The 19,637-nt window shown below is 48.6% G+C and overlaps 9 protein-coding genes across 9 annotated transcripts; 3 read left to right on the top strand and 6 right to left on the bottom strand.

Annotated features, from left to right (window-relative positions):
- Positions 1 to 191: 191 nt before the first annotated feature.
- P175DRAFT_0443152 (putative GPI anchored protein) lies at positions 192 to 969 on the bottom strand (the record flags this gene model as incomplete). Its single annotated transcript, XM_040894162.1, has 2 exons — positions 192 to 476; positions 547 to 969. The coding sequence occupies 2 exons, from the start codon at positions 967 to 969 to the stop codon at positions 192 to 194; spliced, it is 708 nt and encodes a 235-aa protein (XP_040750259.1).
- Positions 970 to 1,612: 643 nt separating this feature from the next.
- Positions 1,613 to 2,242, bottom strand: P175DRAFT_0442926 (copper transporter family protein; the record flags this gene model as incomplete). Its single annotated transcript, XM_040894149.1, has 2 exons — positions 1,613 to 1,730; positions 1,794 to 2,242. The coding sequence occupies 2 exons, from the start codon at positions 2,240 to 2,242 to the stop codon at positions 1,613 to 1,615; spliced, it is 567 nt and encodes a 188-aa protein (XP_040750258.1).
- Positions 2,243 to 2,852: 610 nt separating this feature from the next.
- Positions 2,853 to 4,927, top strand: P175DRAFT_0443165 (ferric reductase family protein; the record flags this gene model as incomplete). Its single annotated transcript, XM_040894165.1, has 2 exons — positions 2,853 to 2,986; positions 3,046 to 4,927. 2 exons carry the CDS (start codon positions 2,853 to 2,855, stop codon positions 4,925 to 4,927), a joined length of 2,016 nt encoding a protein of 671 aa, XP_040750257.1.
- Positions 4,928 to 5,059: 132 nt separating this feature from the next.
- On the top strand, positions 5,060 to 6,059 carry P175DRAFT_0503681 (uncharacterized protein). The gene is made up of 3 exons (XM_040897685.1): positions 5,060 to 5,207; positions 5,343 to 5,690; positions 5,756 to 6,059. The coding sequence occupies exons 1-3, from the start codon at positions 5,193 to 5,195 to the stop codon at positions 5,837 to 5,839; spliced, it is 447 nt and encodes a 148-aa protein (XP_040750256.1). The 5' UTR covers positions 5,060 to 5,192; the 3' UTR covers positions 5,840 to 6,059.
- P175DRAFT_0443109 (serine/threonine-protein kinase) lies at positions 6,053 to 8,115 on the bottom strand (the record flags this gene model as incomplete). The annotated part of the gene is made up of 3 exons (XM_040894159.1): positions 6,053 to 6,140; positions 6,186 to 7,500; positions 7,554 to 8,115. The coding sequence occupies 3 exons, from the start codon at positions 8,113 to 8,115 to the stop codon at positions 6,053 to 6,055; spliced, it is 1,965 nt and encodes a 654-aa protein (XP_040750255.1).
- A 747-nt stretch (positions 8,116 to 8,862) lies between these two features.
- Positions 8,863 to 10,016, bottom strand: P175DRAFT_0503680 (cupin domain-containing protein). The gene is made up of 4 exons (XM_040897684.1): positions 9,909 to 10,016; positions 9,530 to 9,836; positions 9,233 to 9,464; positions 8,863 to 9,156 (listed from the first exon to the last, which is right to left on the bottom strand). The coding sequence occupies exons 2-4, from the start codon at positions 9,625 to 9,627 to the stop codon at positions 9,127 to 9,129; spliced, it is 360 nt and encodes a 119-aa protein (XP_040750254.1). The 5' UTR covers positions 9,628 to 9,836; positions 9,909 to 10,016; the 3' UTR covers positions 8,863 to 9,126.
- A 740-nt stretch (positions 10,017 to 10,756) lies between these two features.
- P175DRAFT_0503679 (uncharacterized protein) lies at positions 10,757 to 11,152 on the top strand (the record flags this gene model as incomplete). Its single annotated transcript, XM_040897683.1, has 1 exon — positions 10,757 to 11,152. A coding segment is annotated over exon 1 (242 nt), but the record flags the coding sequence as incomplete, so codon positions are not given.
- Positions 10,902 to 13,948, bottom strand: P175DRAFT_0336352 (Zn(II)2Cys6 transcription factor). Its single transcript, XM_040892867.1, has 4 exons — positions 13,439 to 13,948; positions 13,121 to 13,291; positions 11,223 to 13,058; positions 10,902 to 11,153 (listed from the first exon to the last, which is right to left on the bottom strand). Exons 1-4 carry the CDS (start codon positions 13,602 to 13,604, stop codon positions 11,140 to 11,142), a joined length of 2,187 nt encoding a protein of 728 aa, XP_040750252.1. The 5' UTR covers positions 13,605 to 13,948; the 3' UTR covers positions 10,902 to 11,139.
- A 1,704-nt stretch (positions 13,949 to 15,652) lies between these two features.
- Positions 15,653 to 18,021, bottom strand: P175DRAFT_0442330 (asparagine synthetase B family protein; the record flags this gene model as incomplete). Its single annotated transcript, XM_040894119.1, has 6 exons — positions 15,653 to 16,566; positions 16,632 to 16,823; positions 16,863 to 17,136; positions 17,189 to 17,272; positions 17,332 to 17,789; positions 17,850 to 18,021. 6 exons carry the CDS (start codon positions 18,019 to 18,021, stop codon positions 15,653 to 15,655), a joined length of 2,094 nt encoding a protein of 697 aa, XP_040750251.1.
- Between the last annotated feature and the right edge of the window lie 1,616 nt (positions 18,022 to 19,637).

The raw sequence follows: 19,637 nt of genomic DNA, 5'->3' as shown, positions 1-19,637 counted from the left end.
TGGTCTCAAGGCCGATTTATTGCAGGGGGTTCAGGGGGAATATATACATAATTGGCCTCTTTCCACCAGATATTGCTCCAGTGTGAATATAGAGGGGGTGAGTGCATAATAATGTATTGTACATGGTATAATAACTCATCAACTCATCGTCCGTAAATGCTCGTATCTTTCTTTTCCCATAACTTAACCACTTAAAGTGCTGCAAGGCCACCAAGAACAGCTGCACCCAACATTCCCCAACCAGCAGTCTGCATAGCGGATGCTGCACCGGTTGAGGTCGAAGTAGAAGTGCTGGCGGTAGTTGTAGACGAGGAACCGGATGAACCACTCTGCGAGCCACCCTCAGGGGTGGAGACATTGGCGTTGCGCTGCGCAGCAGCTCCAGAAAAGGCAACAGCAGTGACACCGGTGTTGTTAGCGCAGGTGGACGCGGAGGGGCTTTCAACACTGGTGGATGTGAGTTGGAGATCAGCGCACTAGATGTGAATGTTAGAGCTTTATTCAGAGTCCTAGGATATGGCACGCAGGTGAGATAATATAACGTACCGAGTACAGGCCTCCATTAGGGTCTGCGTTAGTCTGGACTTGCAGAGTCAAGTTCATTCCGTCCACGAGTTTTGTTCCTAGCACGGCCTCGGAGAGGAGCACGTCAGGGACACAGAAAGCTCCCATACCCTCTACTTGGAAGGTATGTTTGAGGGTGACATTGTAATTGTCTCCCGGGTTTGTTCCGATGGCGAGCAGGAATTCCACGACAGTCAGATCATGGCCCATTGTCAATGCAACCGGGAAGCTTGGGGAGGAGAGAGAGATCTGGGTGCGGTTGGAGGAGGCAGAGAATCCACCGCAGGGGAATTCACCCATGGTGCCTTCATCTGACCCCCGACTTGTAGGATAGTGGAGGACGAAATGGGCAGAGACCATGGAGGCGAGAGGCGCCAGGGAGAGGAGAGAAAGAGAGAGCTTCATGGTGATTGGTTGGGTATGTAGGTGAATTGGTGATGAGTATTAAAAAAAGAGAGAGAAGAAGTAATTGGTAAGAAATTGGGATAACTCTTGTAGGTTTTATGAGTCGAGTCGGTCCGAAATAGCAATAGTTATATACATTGGAATGAAATGTCAACTTGTATAAGAAGATCTCATATCTTCTGGGAGTGGAAACCAACGGAGGCCATATTCGAGAGCAGATTTAGCGGGCAACTCTAGGACGGATCCGGTAAGAAAATGTGCTCATATGCGCTCAAGAATTGAAAACTCGACCCACTCGAACTGTTGCCAAACTCTGCATCTTGCTGTCTCCACATCATCGAGTATATGATAGAGGGCCCAATGGTATGTGTATGTCTCCCGTAATCATTGAATGTGATTAACTTCCTCTACGCCTTTACTTTGCGTTGTGATCGGATTGCCTAACGAGCTAAAGGATTCAAAACATCCTAATTACATATGTGGCGGATCGAGATTCTCTAAATTCCAACCAGGAGATGAAATGAATGGGTATCGATAAATGAATGATGCGATAACGCCTGAAACCCAACGCCAATGATGCCAATCGTAACAGTGTCAGCTCCAGACCATAAATTGTCGTAAAAAGCACAGCTTTATTCATGTATTAATGTCCATGCACCTCGTTCCATTGGATGAATCGTCCCACGGCAAGCTCTCCAAGGAAAGCACCTGCGAGCACAGAGCAGAAATACCCCACATTCATGGTCATTACCGCCAGCATTCTAAAAAAAAAAAAAAAGGTTAGAAGCAGCCCGGAAACAACGGATCAGGAAATCAAGACGTACAGTAGATACGAAACGCCTGTAATACAGAGAAAGATCAACGCTCTGGGAAGATCAACGCTGAATCTCCAAGGTAGAGGCTCCTGAGTTGCACGGTAGACCACCCTGACCGACTCTTCCACACCTTGCGCAGTTAACAAACTGCCTGTTTTCGCATCTGGATCGGTGTCGATGCGTCCGGCCTCAGAGGTCTTCCCTGCAACGACAATGTAACGGCGTTTGAGGTGAGCGCTAAGCCAGCGCTGCTCCATGAAGGCCTTGAATGCAACGAGCAATCGGCCGATAATGGCAAGGACAATAAGAAAAATGCAGGTGCCAGCGTAGGAGCCACTGGAGGAGGGGGTCCATTGCGAGGAGTAGAGAGGGGTCGTATGAGAATTGGCGAAAACCATCGACATTGACATAGTCGAGGAAGAAGAGGAGGAGGACGAGTCCATCCCACTCATGTCCATGATGATAGTGGAGCGGAGTTTGCAGTTGACGGCTGGGATGCTTAGAGGAAGTATAAAAAAAGTTCAATGGAGGATAGATATATATATACTGGGCTGGGAAAGAAACAAGATGAGGAATAGAAGGAAAATTAAAGGATGACAGACGGGATCTTAAGGAGAACCGCACCCATAATATGTAATAAAGGTCATGGAACGTGCGATGGCTTCCCTATGGAGGAACCTCACGATGGGGAATTTGGCAGGGGACGCTAGAGCACATTTTTCCCCCGTGGTAGCCAATCAATGGACCAGATAATATCTGAAAACATCTCCATATGAGCAGATTATTAGTCTTTCTTTTTACCACCAAAAGAAAGCCATTACAATACGTGGTACTGTTTCTCGTTGGGGTACCCATATATCTCACTATCCTGGTCTTCTCTTTTGATGATTCCTGCATCTTCTCAACCATCAGACAATGGATGAACAGAGAGCTCTCGACACCCAATGACTTGATTGATGACTCTTGAACGAATTTCCTACTAGTAGTATGAAGGACCAGAACCAACGATACCCCACCATTTAGTGACTTGACCTCGTTGATACCATAACCGCCGCCATGGAGATGGATATGGGGAATATGGACATGGGCGATGGCGTTCCCAGCCTCTTCTACCTCCAGAAGATGTACTGGGCCGTTATAGGGAGTGCCATCGGTGCCGCAACTGTCGTCAATATTCTAAATCGCTTCATTGCGTTTCAAAGGTCAGTCGGTTTCTTCATCATCCCCCCCCCCCCACGAAACAGCCACTAACGTGGGACAGACTACGGGACTCAACCCTGACTCCCTCAAAACCCAAATCCCTCTTTTTCAGCACATATGCTACTTTCACGGCGATGGTTCGTGAGGCAAGCTATGCATCTCTCCCTCCCTGTACCATCTTCGGCCACCAATTCCACTTTGCGCCGCTGGGTCCATTGGCCATCGTTTTGGCCAATGTTATCGTGGTTATTGTGTTTTGCTTCTACAAGCTCGACACGACAAACCAATGGGAATGGGAGGATATCGGCTATCGCACGGGGTTCGTGACGATTGCCCAGTTGCCGATGATATATCTGCTCGGAGGCCGGCAGAACATTATCGGATATCTAGCGGGCATCAGCTACCAGCGTCTGAACTGGTTTCATCGCTGGGTCGCACGAACTGTCTGGCTGTCGGCTACCTTCCACATGGGGTTCTGGTTTCGAAGCTGGGCTCGATATGATTATATTCTGTACCAGCTGCATAACGATTATTTTGCGAAGCGCGGATTTGCCGCGTGGATTATTCTCACCTTTATTGTTATTTCTTCCTCACGTCCGGTCCGCCGGCTGAGCTACGAGTTCTTCGTCATCCAGCATCTAGTGATGTTTGTCGGGTTTACCGCAGCAGTTTGGCTCCATGCGACAAACGAGGTTAAAGTTTGGGTGTGGATTCCAATCGGACTACTTGTCTTTGACCGTGTTGCACGGTACGCATGGGCAACATATGTCAATCTATCCGTTTTCCACCGGTCCTCCTCGCACGCGCTTTGGGCCAACCGAGCATCGTTCACTCCGTTGCCGGGAAATGTCACCCGGATCACCATTGAGAATCCCGGAACACGATGGCAGGTGGGCCAGCATGTCTTCCTCACTTGCCACTCAATCGTGCCCCTACAATCCCACCCATTCACTATAGCCTCGATTCCCGAGGACAATAAAATGGAGTTCCTCGTTCGCGCGGAGAAGGGAGGAACGAGACGGTTCTTTCGGTACGCATCCAAACACCACCAGGTCCTTGGAGCCCCGGACTCTGCAATCCCGGGGAAGCAAACACGCACAGTGTTCCTGGATGGGCCGTATGGGACATCTCGGGACCTCCGGCAATTTGACAGCGTGGTTTTACTTGCGGGGGGTATGGGCGCAACGTTTACGATGCCATGCCTGCGGTATATTGTTGCCAAATGGAAAGCAGAGTGTTCCCCACCTAGCAATCAGCGTGGCGCTCCCCCACGCACTCGTCTGGCTGTAACAAAACGCATCCGCTTTGTGTGGGTGATTAAATCGCGCGCGCAGCTTAGCTGGTTTGACTCGCAGCTGCGAACGGTTCTTGTGGACGCAAACGCCTGCCGACGCGCAAACCCCGACCTCATCCGAGAGATCGAAATTAGCATCTACATCACCTGCGATGAGAAGCTCGAACAGCCGTCACAGGGCACATCTTGTTTACCACGAGGAACCGCTCCTGTCTTACCCGAGACCACAAGAGTCACGGCCGATGAAAAGATACCCGAAAAAGAAACCGCCTCCATTCACTCTGCCATCCCACCTCCACCCTCTTTCAATCAGGGCTGCCTACCTAATGGTGGGTGCTGCTGCACTGCAGCTATTAAGGACGAGGACGCAATGCAACCGCACCGATGCACCTGTTCGGGGGAGACTCCGTCACAAACGCAGCCTAATCTCCCAGAGCTGACAATGATATCTGGGCGACCGATCGCACGTACGATTATCCGAAAGGTCCTCGAAAAGGCCGAAGGCGAGAGTGCTGTGGTCGTGTGCGGACCGCAGGGATTGTCCGACGATGTGCGGCGAAGCGTAGTGTCTCTTAGCGATGAACGAGCGGTACATAAAGGGACGGGGGCCCAGGGGATATATTTACATGTAGAGAATTATGGTTGGTGATAGATCTGTAAATATAAGATTATCAAAGTAACTACCTAGTGAACTATGTATTGTAGCTTATGATGTAATCGAACACCTGACTTACCGTTACCTCGTCTCGTCTCGTCTCGTCTCGTCTCGTCCTCATCACCTCAACCTCATCTTAACCACCATACAAGCAATCAGTCAATCAATCAATCAATCAATCAATCCATCCATCCATCCATCCATCCATCCATCAACCAAACCAATCTATCCAAATAATCACTCCCAAAGCACAAACACAATGGTTTTCCGCTTCGTAACGTCCCCCCCCCCCCCCCCCTTTGATTTCTCTCCAACCACCCACCCCAAAACTCTTTTTAACATTAACATCAACTCTCACAACAAACAACAAAACTAACAATAAATAAAAAAAAAATAAAAAAAAATAAAGCCCAAAACCCTCGACCCAATAACCCTCTTCCACACCCCCTCCAGCACCCCCTCAACCCGCGCCTACAACATCCTAAAAGCCGCCTCGGCCGCCGCAGCCGCAGCCGACTCCCCGGCGCCCGGCGAACGCGGCGAATTCCAGCTCGAGATCACGACCGCCGCCCCCACGCCCGACCAGCTGCGCAGCATTCTGGATTTCGTGAATGTGGCTGGGAACTTGGCGACGGGGGGGGATGCGGGCGGCGCGGGCGGCAAGTATGAGGTTGGCCGGATTGTTAGCGGGGCGAGGGATGCGGAGGATGCGCTGAGGCGGTTTAAGGAGGATGCGGGGAGGTTTGTGCGGCCTATTGTATGTTTTTTCTTTTTCTTTTTCTTTTTCGTTGAGTGGGTTTGAGTGAGTGCTGAACTTTTTAGACGGTTGATTGGACGAATGGTCAGGCTGTTGTTGGGGATAATGAGTCGGAGATTCTTAAAATGGTACGACGGGCGAACGAGTAATCGGACATACGAGGAAAAAAGATGGCTAGAATAGAATGTATTATCAGGTCTACGATACGCTTGTGTATCATACAAACTCCACTCCATCCATCCATGACCCATACCCGATCATGCATTAAACTCATACTCGCTAACAACATGGCCATATCAATCGAGACCAGCTCGCGGACAGAACTAAACCGAAATAAAAGCTTAAGCTGTTCTGGAACCCCCTTAAAACATCGTACCGAACGATCCATCCGTTGCAATCGGTTTGCGTGGAGAAGAACGTCCTACTCCGTCAAGTACCGGTTTGCGATGCCTGCACGAGTTAGCTTGGTAAACTAAAAAGAAAGAAAAAACAAACCGGAATGTAAATCCAACAAACAGTCCTTTGCTCATTTTATCGTCGCGTTCAGCCATGTCCTCCAGCGCTCGTTGTTTCTCATGCACCTCTTTGTACTTGGCCATATCTGCCTCATTGGTAAAATCATCAAAGTAACCGGCGTCTGTCTCCGAATCCAGTTCGGGCACAAACGGGGCTCGTTGCTCACGCAGGTGATTGAAATCTACCTCGCTGAAGTAGTCGTGTCCGTGAATCTCCTGGATATTCTTGAATCGGTTCTCCTTCGAAGCCACCAGCTTAGTGATCAGATCCCACGTGCGGCGCGATAGGAAGTAGTTCGGGTCCTCGTACACCGGCTTGCGAAGCACCTTCTGCCAGCACTTGAGATTCTGCCAGGTTTCGTCGACGGTTGCACCGGCAAACGGTGGATAGCCCGCCAACGCCTCAAATAGCATACAGCCCAAGCTCCAGTAGTCCACTGTAAAATCGTACTCCTCACCCTTGAGCACCTCGGGGGCCATGTAATCGGGAGATCCGACGATGGACTTGGCATAATTGACCTGTCGCTCCCGGAGACTACGATAACCCTGGCGGCGCTCAGCCATGGTGCGTTGTTCCATTGGCCGGCCAAACGGCACCGGTGTGTTGCCCACTTCCTCCAATTTCACCCTCATGGACTCAATCTTGCCGGGGCTCAGCATGCCCGCTGCCAGGCCAAAGTCCGTCAATTTAACATGACCAGTCGAGTCGATGAGGAAGTTCTCTGGCTTGAGATCACGATGGATATAGCCGAGTGCATGTAGGGCATCGATACAGCAGAACATTTCCGCAATGTAGAATCGAGCATGGCGGTTGTGAAGAACGCCGGTGTTGTTGAGTAGAGTCCGGAAATCCCCCCCGGGGACATACTCCATCGCGAGGTAGATCTGACTATCGTCCTGGAATGCGTACAAGAGTTTGACCAGCCACACGCTCTTCGCCGCCGTCAAGATGTCACGTTCGGTGAGAATATGCCGGATTTCGTCCAATTTGAACAACAGCTTCTTGCTCATGATCTTTAGTGCGCACACCTCGCGGGTGTCTTTCTTCTGCGCCAAATATACCTGTCCATACCCACCCTGGCCAACCTGCGTCAGGATCTGGAAATCGTGCTGGCGAAGTCTGGTACGACGTTTGCGGAGGTGGGCCCGCTCCCGACCCAAATATTTCAACAGGGCCGGTTCGTATTCTTCCATGGATGTCGTGGGGGGCTCTGGATAAGCGGCGCGGAACTGGGAATAGCGCGTCTGCCGATTGTGAACGTAACTTAGCAGATCGAAATAATGATCGAGAAAGTCTACATCGGTTAGTGAAGATGACGGGCACGGAGAAGAGTAGCCCACCACTTACATAATTGGGTCACATTAACTAGACGCTTCACGCGGGGGCTCTGAAGCTTTTCCAACTCCTCTGGCGTCAGCCCCCGCATCGCAACCTGCCTTCTTTGAACACTCTCCAGGTCCCGGGTCTGATACTGCTCGTGACGCGAGATGGCTGCCGCCGCGGGATTCGGACCCAGATTCTTGGTCAGCCGGGTGGAGTTTGGGGGGGTGTTCTCTTTGTTGGATTTGCGTGTGGGACTCGCCGGGCGCACGACACTCTCGTTGAGGGACTCGCCACTTCGAGGTCTCGAAAACATGGGATGGTTATAGTGGTTGTGAGTATTTTTGGTGGGCGACGTGGGCTGTAATTTCAACGCCTTATCGAAAACATTGGGGAGATCGAGGGCACCGGGAGGCATCCGATTCTTGCTGGGGCTGCCTTGCGGTGTCTGGATTGGGCTGGTAAATCCATCCTCGCCAGACGTGGAGGGGCGATCGAGAACATCATTGCCGGTGCGAGTGTGCAGGAGAGGAGGAGGATGGGGAAGACGGAACGCTGGGCGATCTTTCGCATCGATATCGAGCGTCATGATGGCATGAGCTTCCGACCTCAACACCGTAGCTGTTGTTTGTGGTTGGAGCGCGACAGTGATTCAAACGATTGTCCACTGGGTGAGGAATCGAGGAGGGGTTAAAGATTCGAGGTAAGATGGGTGGGAAAAAGAAATATCAAACTTGGCACGAGGATCACAGGGGAAAGGAAAAAAAATCCCCGAGATTATGATCCGAAGAGCAAAATAAATAATAATAAAAAAAAAAGCAACGAGCGGGAAGCCGAGAGAGAGATAGGCGCGACTCGCGACAAAGAGGAAAGAGAAGGAGTAGAATGGCTTTGTTTGGAGCTCTGAAGAAGCAGCAGGAATGAGGGGGCAAACAGGATGTGAAACCGGGAAATAAGATGAGGGAATAAGGATTTCCAGGAGTCAGAGGCAGACAGAATGCGAGGGATAAAATAAAGCAGTGGACGCGATGAAGATGAAGCTGAAGAGGATGAGCGGAACCCACCACTAAGATAGTCTACAACTCTTTAATCCACCCTTGAACAGCCAGCCACCAAATCGCTTTCTCCAAAACCAAAAGGAAAAGAAGCCAAGTGGATTTATCGATGATCAATGGATATCCCAATTCCAAGTGCCTGAACGTGTTACCCCAGCAACTCCCTTGTCCCGATCTCAATCTACAAATCTGGACTCTCTTCCTGAGATTCTGCGTCTTGATTGGAAGCCTGGGAGGAAAACAAGGGGCGTGATGGAGTCGCAATTGGGATTTCGGATGCAAGTCATGTCCGCTAGTTCTTAGAGAGAACCTTTTGGAGAGAGAGAGACCGCACAAGGGTGTTTTGGTTGCTTACGAGGAATTGCACTTTCTATTTCTCACTATATATATCCATCGCTAGCTGGGTAAGGGTAAACAAATGGGCTCCTCTCCCAGGAAACACGCCAGATCTGAAATATCCATTGATAGTCGACCAACTAAGGAGAATCTCTATCAAGGGATCGATAAGCCTCGCTTCAAGTAACTTCCTTTCATAGGTTATGCCACTAAGCGGCTCCCTTTGCCCGTTGTCCGGTCTATCATCAAGAACCCCCCATGTCAGCCAAAATCCAACCCATTGAAGGTGTAAACGGAACAAAGAACAGAACTCACGTAAAACGCCAGCCCATATGATGGCGTTGTGAAAGTAATCTTCGACCCCTGGGGGAAATGAAACACATCGCCCGGCGTCGCCGTCACCTTCTGACCAGTCTCATCGGAGATCTCGAATTCTCCTTCGAGAATGATCTTCATCTCATCGTAGGTGTACTCATAAACCAGGGGGGTGCCTTTCTCGAGACGGTAGAAGCCAGCAGAGATGGGCTTTTCGGTGTTGTAGGAGTCACTGGAGCATTGTTCGGTTGCTGATTAGTTTTGGATCTTCCGGGGGACAAGAGTTGAGGTAGGTACCTGGAGTCAACATCACCCAAATAAGCATTCTCATTTGCAATAAGAGGAGGCTTGAATGTTGATTGTGCCTTTGCGTGGTACACCATTGCAGTCGCCATTTTGAGTTGTTATAGATCTGGTGGTGGTTGTTCTAGGATTGTATGAAGGTTTGATTGATACCAGCGCAAGTACAAAACTCCATTTATACTCTTCATTTCTCTCTTCTTCATGATATACTAATGCGGTATCGGAATCATCACCGGATTCACCTTCTGGAGTAGGATACCCATACTGATACCGGACATGTCCAAGGTCCCGGGCCTGGATTCTTTTGCCCTGATGGGTTAGTATTTCCCTTTGACCTTAACTCCCAACTCCCAACTATACCTACTACACGTACCCTTCCTGATTCCATAGATAGCGTCTTCCCCAGGTCCTCTCAAGACTTGCAAATCTGGCCTCACGCAGAATGGAACTCTCAAAATTTCGTAGCTGCTGCAGGTTCCCCTATCAAGCAGGCCAGTCCAGCATCATCATCACCACTACCACCAGAATTGGTAAAGACTGAAGGAAGACTGATTATGTCCCGGTGGCATGTTGAGAGAACAAAAAATGAATGGCTCTACCCCGCTTGGAAAATTCTTCTTCCTCTCCACGAGCGTCATCCGTTAGGAGTACATGGATGGCATTTTAAATACTAGGTACATTTCCCCTCCCTCTTTTTGCACCTCGCAATCATCTCAACTCCCATCTCACCATACCCAAGCAGCACCATCCACGGGGCCAAGTCAAACGGCCTAATGCAGATCTCCGCTACTATTTTTCCTGCTCAGCGACCTCTGAACTTCCAAGGCGGGACCGGAAATTTCTCTTAACTCCACGTTCCACGTCCCGAGTTGTATCCGCAGGGTCAACCTCAGCAACTGAAAGTAGTTCACGCCAGCTTGTGTGAATCACATCCAACATATAACAACTGCGGACAATAGTATTGTCCATTACCCCCCCAAAGCGAATATCCAGCCAGCCCCTTGCAAAGGCAGTGAAAAGTCCTACCAATCACTTCTGTCCCATGCGCCAGTAAACCAGGCCTGTTGAATGATCCCAACTGGTACAGCCCAGAAAGTGAGAAATAACCTTGCAACAAATGAAACTCCATTGAACGGCTCTTAAACTGTGAGCTAGTTTGAATAGCAAGTCATTTTCCGCAATGGCCAACAAGAACGCTCTACTAATGAATTGCCATATTAGACTGTAGAGACAGCTATTTGAAATAAGATCCCGCTCCGGGCTCCCAAAATCCCCGAAATCAACTCCATATAACCATCATATTCGTATCAAAGAGTCAAGAAGAAGAACGCCTTAAATTCCAGCAAAAAAAAAATGGCGACTGTGTCAATCACAAGTGATCTGGAGCCGTATTTGGCTTCGCTTCGCATGTACTTGGAGGATAGCCCTCTTGCGTCTGAATCCGAAACTGAACTCAAAGGGATCACGCCCCATATGGCTCGCCAGCCTTTTCGAAATTCTCAACCTGAGAGGACTTGTGCAGGTGGCGGAAAGAATAACCGCGTTGGTGTTAAAAAGCTAGCTACCAAGGAAGATTCCGCATTTCGACTTGGTAAATGATGCTCTTACCCTAGGAATACTACAACAAAGAGTTAGTATCTTGAATGTCGAATAGAAAGCTTTAGGAAAGATGAGATAAGGAACGTACCTTCCCAACCCCATTCTTGCATTACATAAACCCAATGCGATCTCCCTCGCACCGTCCTGTCGAATTCAATATTCTCCAAAGAAGACACTGCGGATCTCCGTCGGGAAGAAGCTACCATACCTCGACCGCTGTAGAAAACCCGGTCTTTCCCAAGCGCCTCTGCAACAGGATTTCCGGAGCGGCTGACTCCTCGGAGTTGCTGCCGCCGCTGCTTTTCGACTTCGTTCGCATCTCGACGAGCCCAGACCTCCCGAACTACTTCGATACATCGATCAATAGATCCTAGCATTAGTCGGGACTGGATTGCACTCCAGCGAATGAGCACCCAATTCCGATCCTCCTCTTGATCTGTTTCGCAACCAGCGACTAGAAGGGGAAACATCTGGATGATCGTCGTACGAGAACTAGGGGGCACGGTGGCAAGAAGAATTAAAACCCGTTTTGCTAACACTGACGCTGGTTCTGAAGGCATCTCGGGAACTGCCTGATAAAGATACAACAGAGTAGCCCAACGATACGCATGCGCGGTCTGAATACTGTGCTGTACTTCGGAGGTTGGATCCTCCGGAGGCTCAAACCAATCCGACGGTTCCCACTGCTCTACCAATCGCTTCAGCTCGATAGCTTGGGAGATGAGGGATATTGAGTTGGATTCGGTTTGGCGGACTCGTTGGATTAGCCGGGCAACCTGGTTGATCAGTGGGAAAAGAGTGGTAGCACAGCCCATCAAAGGGTCAATTTCATGCACGGTATTATCAGGGAGCTGCAAAAAAGGGGCATCGAATTCCCGCTCTCCATTCTCCTCACGAGAAGTCAAACGAGCAATAACATCCATATATTGCCAAGTGTTATACAGAAACCGAACCCTGCTGAGATCACCCCCAAAGACCCCTCCTTGTAGCCCAAATTCTACAACCTGAGATACCAACGCTTTTGCACCCCGGAGGTGTTGAATGCACGTTCGCGTGTGCTGGTCCCAAGTATCTGCAAAAGCAAGTGCTAGACTTGTGGCCAATGCAGAATCAGCTCTCATACTTTGGATATCTTGCACCATACAGGTGATGCTCTGACGCATGTGATTCACTCCATGAACACGTAATGATGGATTTTCCTTGCTTGAATGGAAGGCGGCTAACGCGAAGATTGCGTGGTGCAAAGCAGGGGTGTCCTTAGCTAACGGCCACACTAGGGTGCGCCATGGATTTTCGTGAATACCATCTTTCACAGATAGTATTCCGCAAGTAGATCTATCGAAATGCAGGACCAACATTTCAGGACTTTCTGCGCTAAATACAGGCTCTCTAGACAGGCTAGGTGCCACATTCGTTTGTTCAGTATGCGGGGACATGGTCATTTCAGAGAAGTCGAATATCTCAGCTCCTATAGCTCTATCAGGAAGCCGTGTAATTTCCTCAATTTCATCGCCATCCCCCTCGAGCAAGGCTTCAAAGCTAAAGATTTCATTTCCGTGTGGGGCTTCAGGCATGGTTCCTATGAAGGCAGCGTGCTCACGATTTGTTGTGGAAGAAAATAGCAAGTCTGATAACCACGGAGACTGATCTGGTGGTGTAATCTCTGCCAGCTGTGGTACAAGGTCATCTTCGTTGAGGCTCTCTGGAAAGGAGTATCCAAGCAGCTGGTCCATTGACGCTGACAGATCTTTCTGCGTAGCCGAAGAACGGCTTGAACGACGGGAAGGAATATTACGCGGAGAGCTTTGTTGAGAACAAAGTGACTCATTTGTATCCAATGAGGGAGGCTTTATACCACCGTGCTGAGTATGAGCTGTCATGAAATTGTGTAGGGTAGGCTTCCCTGTAGTAGGAGATGAGGTAACTATTTCAAATGTTACTATTGGGATACTACTTCTAAGGGTTGATTAAATGGGGCATATTAACCTTTCTTGCCTTTTGGAACAGTGTTTCTAGCAGGAACACTGCTTTCTCCAAAGGGGCGCCATTTAAAATCTCTCTTATATCCTCCACATTCCACATTTCGTTTCTTGCATTGAAGACAGGTAGGCTTTGATTCGTCGCATTTGAGTCGTTTTGTCTTGCAGGTGATACAACCTGGAAGGTGAAGAGGAGGAGAAGGTCAGCGCACTGAGCACTAATAGATTCGCCATGCCTTGCTTTATATATATATATTTCCTTTCCCTCTCTTTCTATTTTATTTATCTGTGATCAAACATTTTTAAAGAACCAGTAATACTGTACCATTACGGCTTTTTGACTGCTTAGGTTTGTTAGCAGCAACAAATGTAGCGGTCTGCGCTGATGCTCCCTTCTGAGTGGAGGCGGGTACTTTGGAACGCCCAGCAGAAGCAACAGTGGGAAGAGGGTCCAGAATAGAGGACGGGGAAGGAATCCGGATCTGTTCCATGCCAGAAACAAACGGCAATTAATACATGAGTCTTGCTAAGAAATGGATGGGCAGACACAAAAGATGATAAGAAGTTAAAAAAGAAGACAGGAGCAAGTCAATTTTGTGAAGATATTGAATTTGTTCCAGTTATGGAAAGGAAACACAAAGGTAGGTAAGTAGTAAAGGTCAGTAAAGGTGTTCGAGAGGGGTTGGGTTCTGCTGGAAACACTATTATAGTAGTCGTTCACAGATAAGGCCCTTTTCTAGTCGTGCTGGAGCCGACAACCAAGGATAGATAGGCACGAAACGTCGGGGAAGGAAAGATAACTCGACGTGCCCCAAGTCTAAGTCACCCTAAAGCGTGAGGAGAAGCCGACATCAGGTTGATAAGAGTTGGCACTAAGCCAGCGGACTGCGGAGACAGTTGGGGCGAGTTACGAATCGCGGATGTGCCGATCCAAGGCTGGTGATGTACTTCGTAGCTTGGACTTAAAAATCTCGAATCCTATTGGGGCAGCAGCAGCCCAGAGGGACTCGATGAGATAGAGAGCCATTCTGCATGCATTATTTAGTAACGTAAACTAAGGACGAAGGATGGTTGAGGAAAGGAATGAAGAAGAAGAAGAAGCAATCCATGCTCCCTGCTCAAGATACCTTGCTCCCGGGAATACCATCACGCTGAAACGACTCTGGGGTCGTGGAATAATATGGAACCCATGATTAAACAGAAAGCAGCGAGAAATAGATGTAATAGATTCTGGCAGAGCATTGATGCTGATAGGATGGAAAACGCCACGCGAATGGGGAAGAAGTTGGGAATGACGAGAAATCAAGATGCAGGCCTGGCATGGTTGGCTCACAACATCCCCGTGATTAACTTCCCACTTCACAGTGCATGTTCTCAATTGGAACTCAATTCGACTTGACATACTCCGTACTCAGTAAGTATACTACCTCAATCTTTCTAAAAAGGGAAGACAAATCAGCATACTTTTATCTGATAACTGACCTACATAGCCAATGCATTCTTCTGAAAGTTCAACATCAGCTCCTACCCTCACGATGTGACATAAATGGGGAGACTGAAACGCAAGGAAAGGGGGAAGCTCGTGGTTTATCTTGACATATGATATTCATGTCAAACAAAAGGCTTACGGTTACATGTCATGGGCCCTCGGACAGCTTACTGGGAATTATGGCGAAGTCTAGACTTTTACTCCTCGTGTTCTTGTGTGACTGGATCAGTCTTGTTGCCTGGTGACCTTTACAGCATTTGAAATCCACCTGGAATTGATGGGCGCATTTCCGGTTTGCACAACTTGAAGAGCAGAAAGTACTTTCGATCAATCACTCACGATGGCAACCAATAGGCATGCTTTCAAACAGTTGGGCTTCAGTCTAGCTGGAAGCTCCCAGGTACTCCCACCTTAATGCTTGCCTGGCCATTAGGATCTCTGAAATCAAGTGGATGCCATTGCCTAGTAGTTTTTAGTATATACACAGGGAAGCGGTTTATGCTATCATGATGGCGAAGTTTATTTGCATAAATCAACTTTATTTCAATGCAACTGATCAAAGTCTTGGGCCCAACCACCTTCCTCCATCAGAGAGAATATATATATATATCCTGTCTTCAGCCGCTTCTATCGAATGAAGAGAATAGCCAGTTCCCTAGGTTTCAAGTTAGTGGTGTAAACCTGTGACCTAGCCTCTGCGTCCGAAGCTTCATCTGGGCAGTGGTAATATGTCGCATAGTTCAAGGCCGTCGACACAGGTCGTACAATGATGATATTCCCATTACATCAAACTTTTTGGGCCTCATCTCATGTCCCTGCTCGCCGATTGTGAGAAAGAGTATTCGTCTTATCATTGGTAGTCTGGGCAAGCGAGATTCTCATATGGATAATAATACGCGCAAGGCCTTTTCCAATTCTTCAGGCCAAATAAGAGAGAAAGAGAAAGAGAAAGAAACATAATCTTATGACGCATTTGATTCATAAGCTTTGGTCATTTGAGGGGACGCCAAGATGTCTCCTCAAGAAGGATTATCGGAGAGACGCGGATAACTAGAGACGGCTCCTAGTCTGGGTAAAAGCCAGATAGGGATCATCACGTTCAGTATATTCAGGCTGCAGCCTTGGGAATGGATCAGTGGCTTTCTTCACTCCAAATCTCTGCGAGAGTACTACAAGCTGAGCGACAAAAAGCGAGCTTCGGAAGCATCGTCCATCACCATCGCGGAAACCTTTCACAATTTGCTTTTGTAGTTGATTCCAGTCCACAAACCCAAGATTCCTCACATTTTCCTCCGTGAGAAGCTTTATAACAACATTGTGGATCGGTCCACCCTCGCGGTAGATCGTTGGTCCCAGGTACGCACGTTTGGTACGGTTCATGATCTCATTAGTAATGAATGGGCACATAGCCTGGCGAAGGATGTATTTCTCACGGAGGATCTTGTTTCCAGAGTCATACTTAATCTTTAGGCTTGGAGGGATCTGGTTCACATATTCAGTCACATGGTGGTCCAGGAATGGTGGGCGGGTTTCAATCTGGTGGACCATGTCGACTCCATCTCCAATATAGCGGAGGATGTAGTTCGCCAGAATAGATTTAGTCCACTGGTAGCTTGCAGAGTGTAATGGGTGCCACTTATCCGTGATATTGGCGACGACTTGAGCCCCTAGGTTTTCCGCAAAGACTGTTTCAGGGTTGTCCATCCCAAGATTGGCGGTCCACGAAGCGAAGGGGAGGGCGTAAAATGAGTTTATACGAGCGAATACCGATGTGTTATTCAGCATTCTCTTTGTTGACGCAGGAGCCTCCACAGGTGGTGGTACAGGCTCTCTTCCCGCTGTCCAGATTTTGGCATCGTTAGGCATTGGGGGGAATGGAGTAGAGGGCCATGCGTAATCTGGCTCCAGAAGAATTTTGGTGAGCATGTCAGGGTAGCCTCCAAAGTGTTCATCTGATCCTTCGCCTAGTTCATAAGCAGGTATGTTAATAGGAGAAAGAATTCTCATATTTCTTGGTCATCTTGCTTACCAGTAAGAATGACCTTCTTCCCGTGTGAATGAGCAAGCTCTCCAACAGCCATTCGACCCATTCCATTAACGTCTGGGATGGGTGCTTCGGTATACCAAACGGTGTCCTCAAGTCTCACGGCAATCTCTTCCTCATCCATTGTAACGGGATAGAGGTCAACGCCCAACCAGTCGGCAGTTCGTTGCGCGATATCTAAGCAGGTTAAAGATTATGACCCTTGCAAAATTGGACCGGAGTTTGTACCAGACTCATCCACTCCACTTCCCTTTCCAAATCGAATAGTGTAGCAACTCATCTTTGAGATATCCCCGCTAGCATCATTTCCCAAAAGCTGACCTTCTTTGATAAGGTGGGCAGCCATCCCTGCAATAGCAGAAGAGTCCAGGCCACCACTAAGGTAAACACCCACTCCCACATCAGCGCGGAGACGGAGTCTCACTGATTCTAGCATAAGCTCTCTCACTTTAAGGACTATCTCCTCTTCAGTCTGTGGGCAAGGGGCTCTCTATTTGCCGTGTAAGACACCGAAAACAACTAGGCTTGGTCATGTTGCTCACCTTATCAGGATAATCAAGGTCCCAGTACGTCTTCACCTCTGGAGACTGATGGTTCAAACTGACCAAGTATTGGCCAGGTTCCAGCTAGATTATAGTAAGTAAGGTGGGTAGAAGAAGGCTATTAGCATTCGGTTTAAGCTTACTCGATGTACCCCTTTAAAGTACATCTCGGAGTCATACAACCAACCCTTTCCCATGAGGTTCTCGACGTTCCACTCCGGCTGCCATCCAAAGGGCAAGAAAGATTTCATTTCTGTGGCAACTAGCAGTTTATTGTTCACAACCGTATAGTACAGAGACTTGATACCGTAGCGATCACGGGCCGCAAAGAAACGCTTTCGCCTGGCGTCCCAGAGGACGAGAGCAAACTCTCCTCTTAATTTTGAGAGGAAGGAGACACCATAATGGCGATAGAGAGCAATTACTGCTTCACAGTCGCTGTTACTCTTAAATTTAAATTCTCCGGCAAGTTCCATTCGATGCTTTTCATAGTCATAGATTTCTCCGTTGACCACGGCATGGATATCATCTTCACTGTCATGGAAAGGCTGGTTTCCCGCAGGGCTTAGGTCGATAATTGATAGACGAGCATGTCCCAGACCTAGGAAGTATGATGAGAAAGTTCTGTGAGAGGATGATATCTCATATAGATGTTACTCACCAACACGATAATCAGGGCTAAACCACTGGCCTCTTGCATCAGGACCACGATGTTTGACCAACTCCAGACTCTCATCCATCTGTCCTTTCAAGAGATGTGGGCCATGGCAATTCCCGCACTGACGGCCGTTATCCCCCCTACCCAGGGCAAGGAAAGCTGTTAGTCCGCACATGGTGGCCGTGAGTGACAGAGAGATACACGGGTTTGATGTAAGACACAAGATCAGGCCTGGCCCAAGCTTTTCAGGGACGACGATCTTAAAAGTCTGGTAGCTGACGGTTTAAATATAGTCGAGTCCACGAGGCCATTATTAATGTTTCGTCCCACGCAAGAAACATTTCCACAGGACTGTCCCATAATCAGGTTCGTGCGCCGATCCACCTTGTTTCTCGGCGTGGAGACGGTGGACGGATCTCGGAAGGAACCAAGGTTTCCTACGCAGAGAACTCCCTAAGTACATAGGACTTAGGGATTTGCTACTTGGAATGATTGGAATACACTATCGATCGAAGAGAAGACTGGAGCAGTCCCGATCCACCTGACCAGAGTTCAGCAATCAATCGCGCTTCCTTACCTTCCCTAATTTCCGCCTCAAATGCTACAGCGCCTCACTTTCTGTTTACTTCTCGTACCCAAGGCACATTGGAAATGGAAATTTGAAGTTAGGAGTGCATCCTAAATCCTGGCAGCGCGGCAACAAAGAAACAAAAAAAGAAATTTACAATCGCATATCCATAGTTCCAACGTTCAGCAGGAAGAGGGTAAATCCCCACAGGGATGCTGCAATGTTGTCCCATGTTAAGTTTGGACTTTGGTCTAATGCGTCTTCAGTCGTTTCTAGGTTGACAGGGATTCTAAGCCAACTGGTTGGGACCTCAGTAACTTGGGTATGAGAAAAGGGACGCGGTTGGCTGTGGGGAATCCACCTTGCCTAAGAGAATCTGCTGACGTGGTTACCAAAGATCTGGATCGTGGGTTGAAGGAAGGAATGGATCAAGATCCAAGACTGAAGAGTCATCCTAAGCTGCTGGGGTGTCCTCCCCTTTTCGAAGACATTGGCTTCGGGGAGACCGATGACAAAATAGGTGAAAAGGAGGCAATACGAGTGAATTCCATGGGAAAGCACTCGGCAGCAGGCCGAGCCAGTGGTCCAGAATGGAATTGATTCAGAACGTCTGAAAACCACGATTCCATTGGACTATTATCTTGGAAAATACCTTGCCTTTGCATGGTATGTACCTAGGTAGTACCATGGAGACACCCCTGGTTACCGTAATAGCGGATAGAGGATCCTTCCCAGTGGGACGGTCTATTGCTGAACATCCAACAACCGAGATACCTTCTTGGGGCAGATGACTCCCTCAGTTCATCATTGCTTACAATCATTCTCTATTCCGGTTGTTGGAATCCACCTGTTGGAGCTTACTGAAGCTAATTATTGCATCCCGCAGACGCACGGATGCTGTAGGATCACGAAAAAAGGACCTAGGGCTCTCTAGATACGCTGGTCCTGCTGTATATTGGGAGATTATTCGATATCATGCACGATTCTAATCAAAACATTTGCTGGAGACGAGGAAGATGCCATTCTGGACAGTCGACAACACCCGGAAATTCGTCTTACCCGATAAGCTCCCATGCTAAACCCGGGAACCTCCTACTGGTCGTCCATATCAGCCACTATTATATCATGAAGGTTTGGGAAGGATGCTAAAGGACCCCAGGTTATAAGGTCAAAAGTCGAGCAGCCAAAGTCGAGCATCTTGGGCTAAAGTTCAGACGGGGTTC

This window comes from Aspergillus ochraceoroseus (assembly GCF_002846915.1).
Source record: "Aspergillus ochraceoroseus IBT 24754 chromosome Unknown P175scaffold_7, whole genome shotgun sequence".
Classification (NCBI taxonomy): domain Eukaryota; kingdom Fungi; phylum Ascomycota; class Eurotiomycetes; order Eurotiales; family Aspergillaceae; genus Aspergillus; species Aspergillus ochraceoroseus.
The sequence above is the reverse complement of the archived record's forward strand: the minus strand, read 5'-3'. Positions and strand labels throughout refer to the sequence as shown.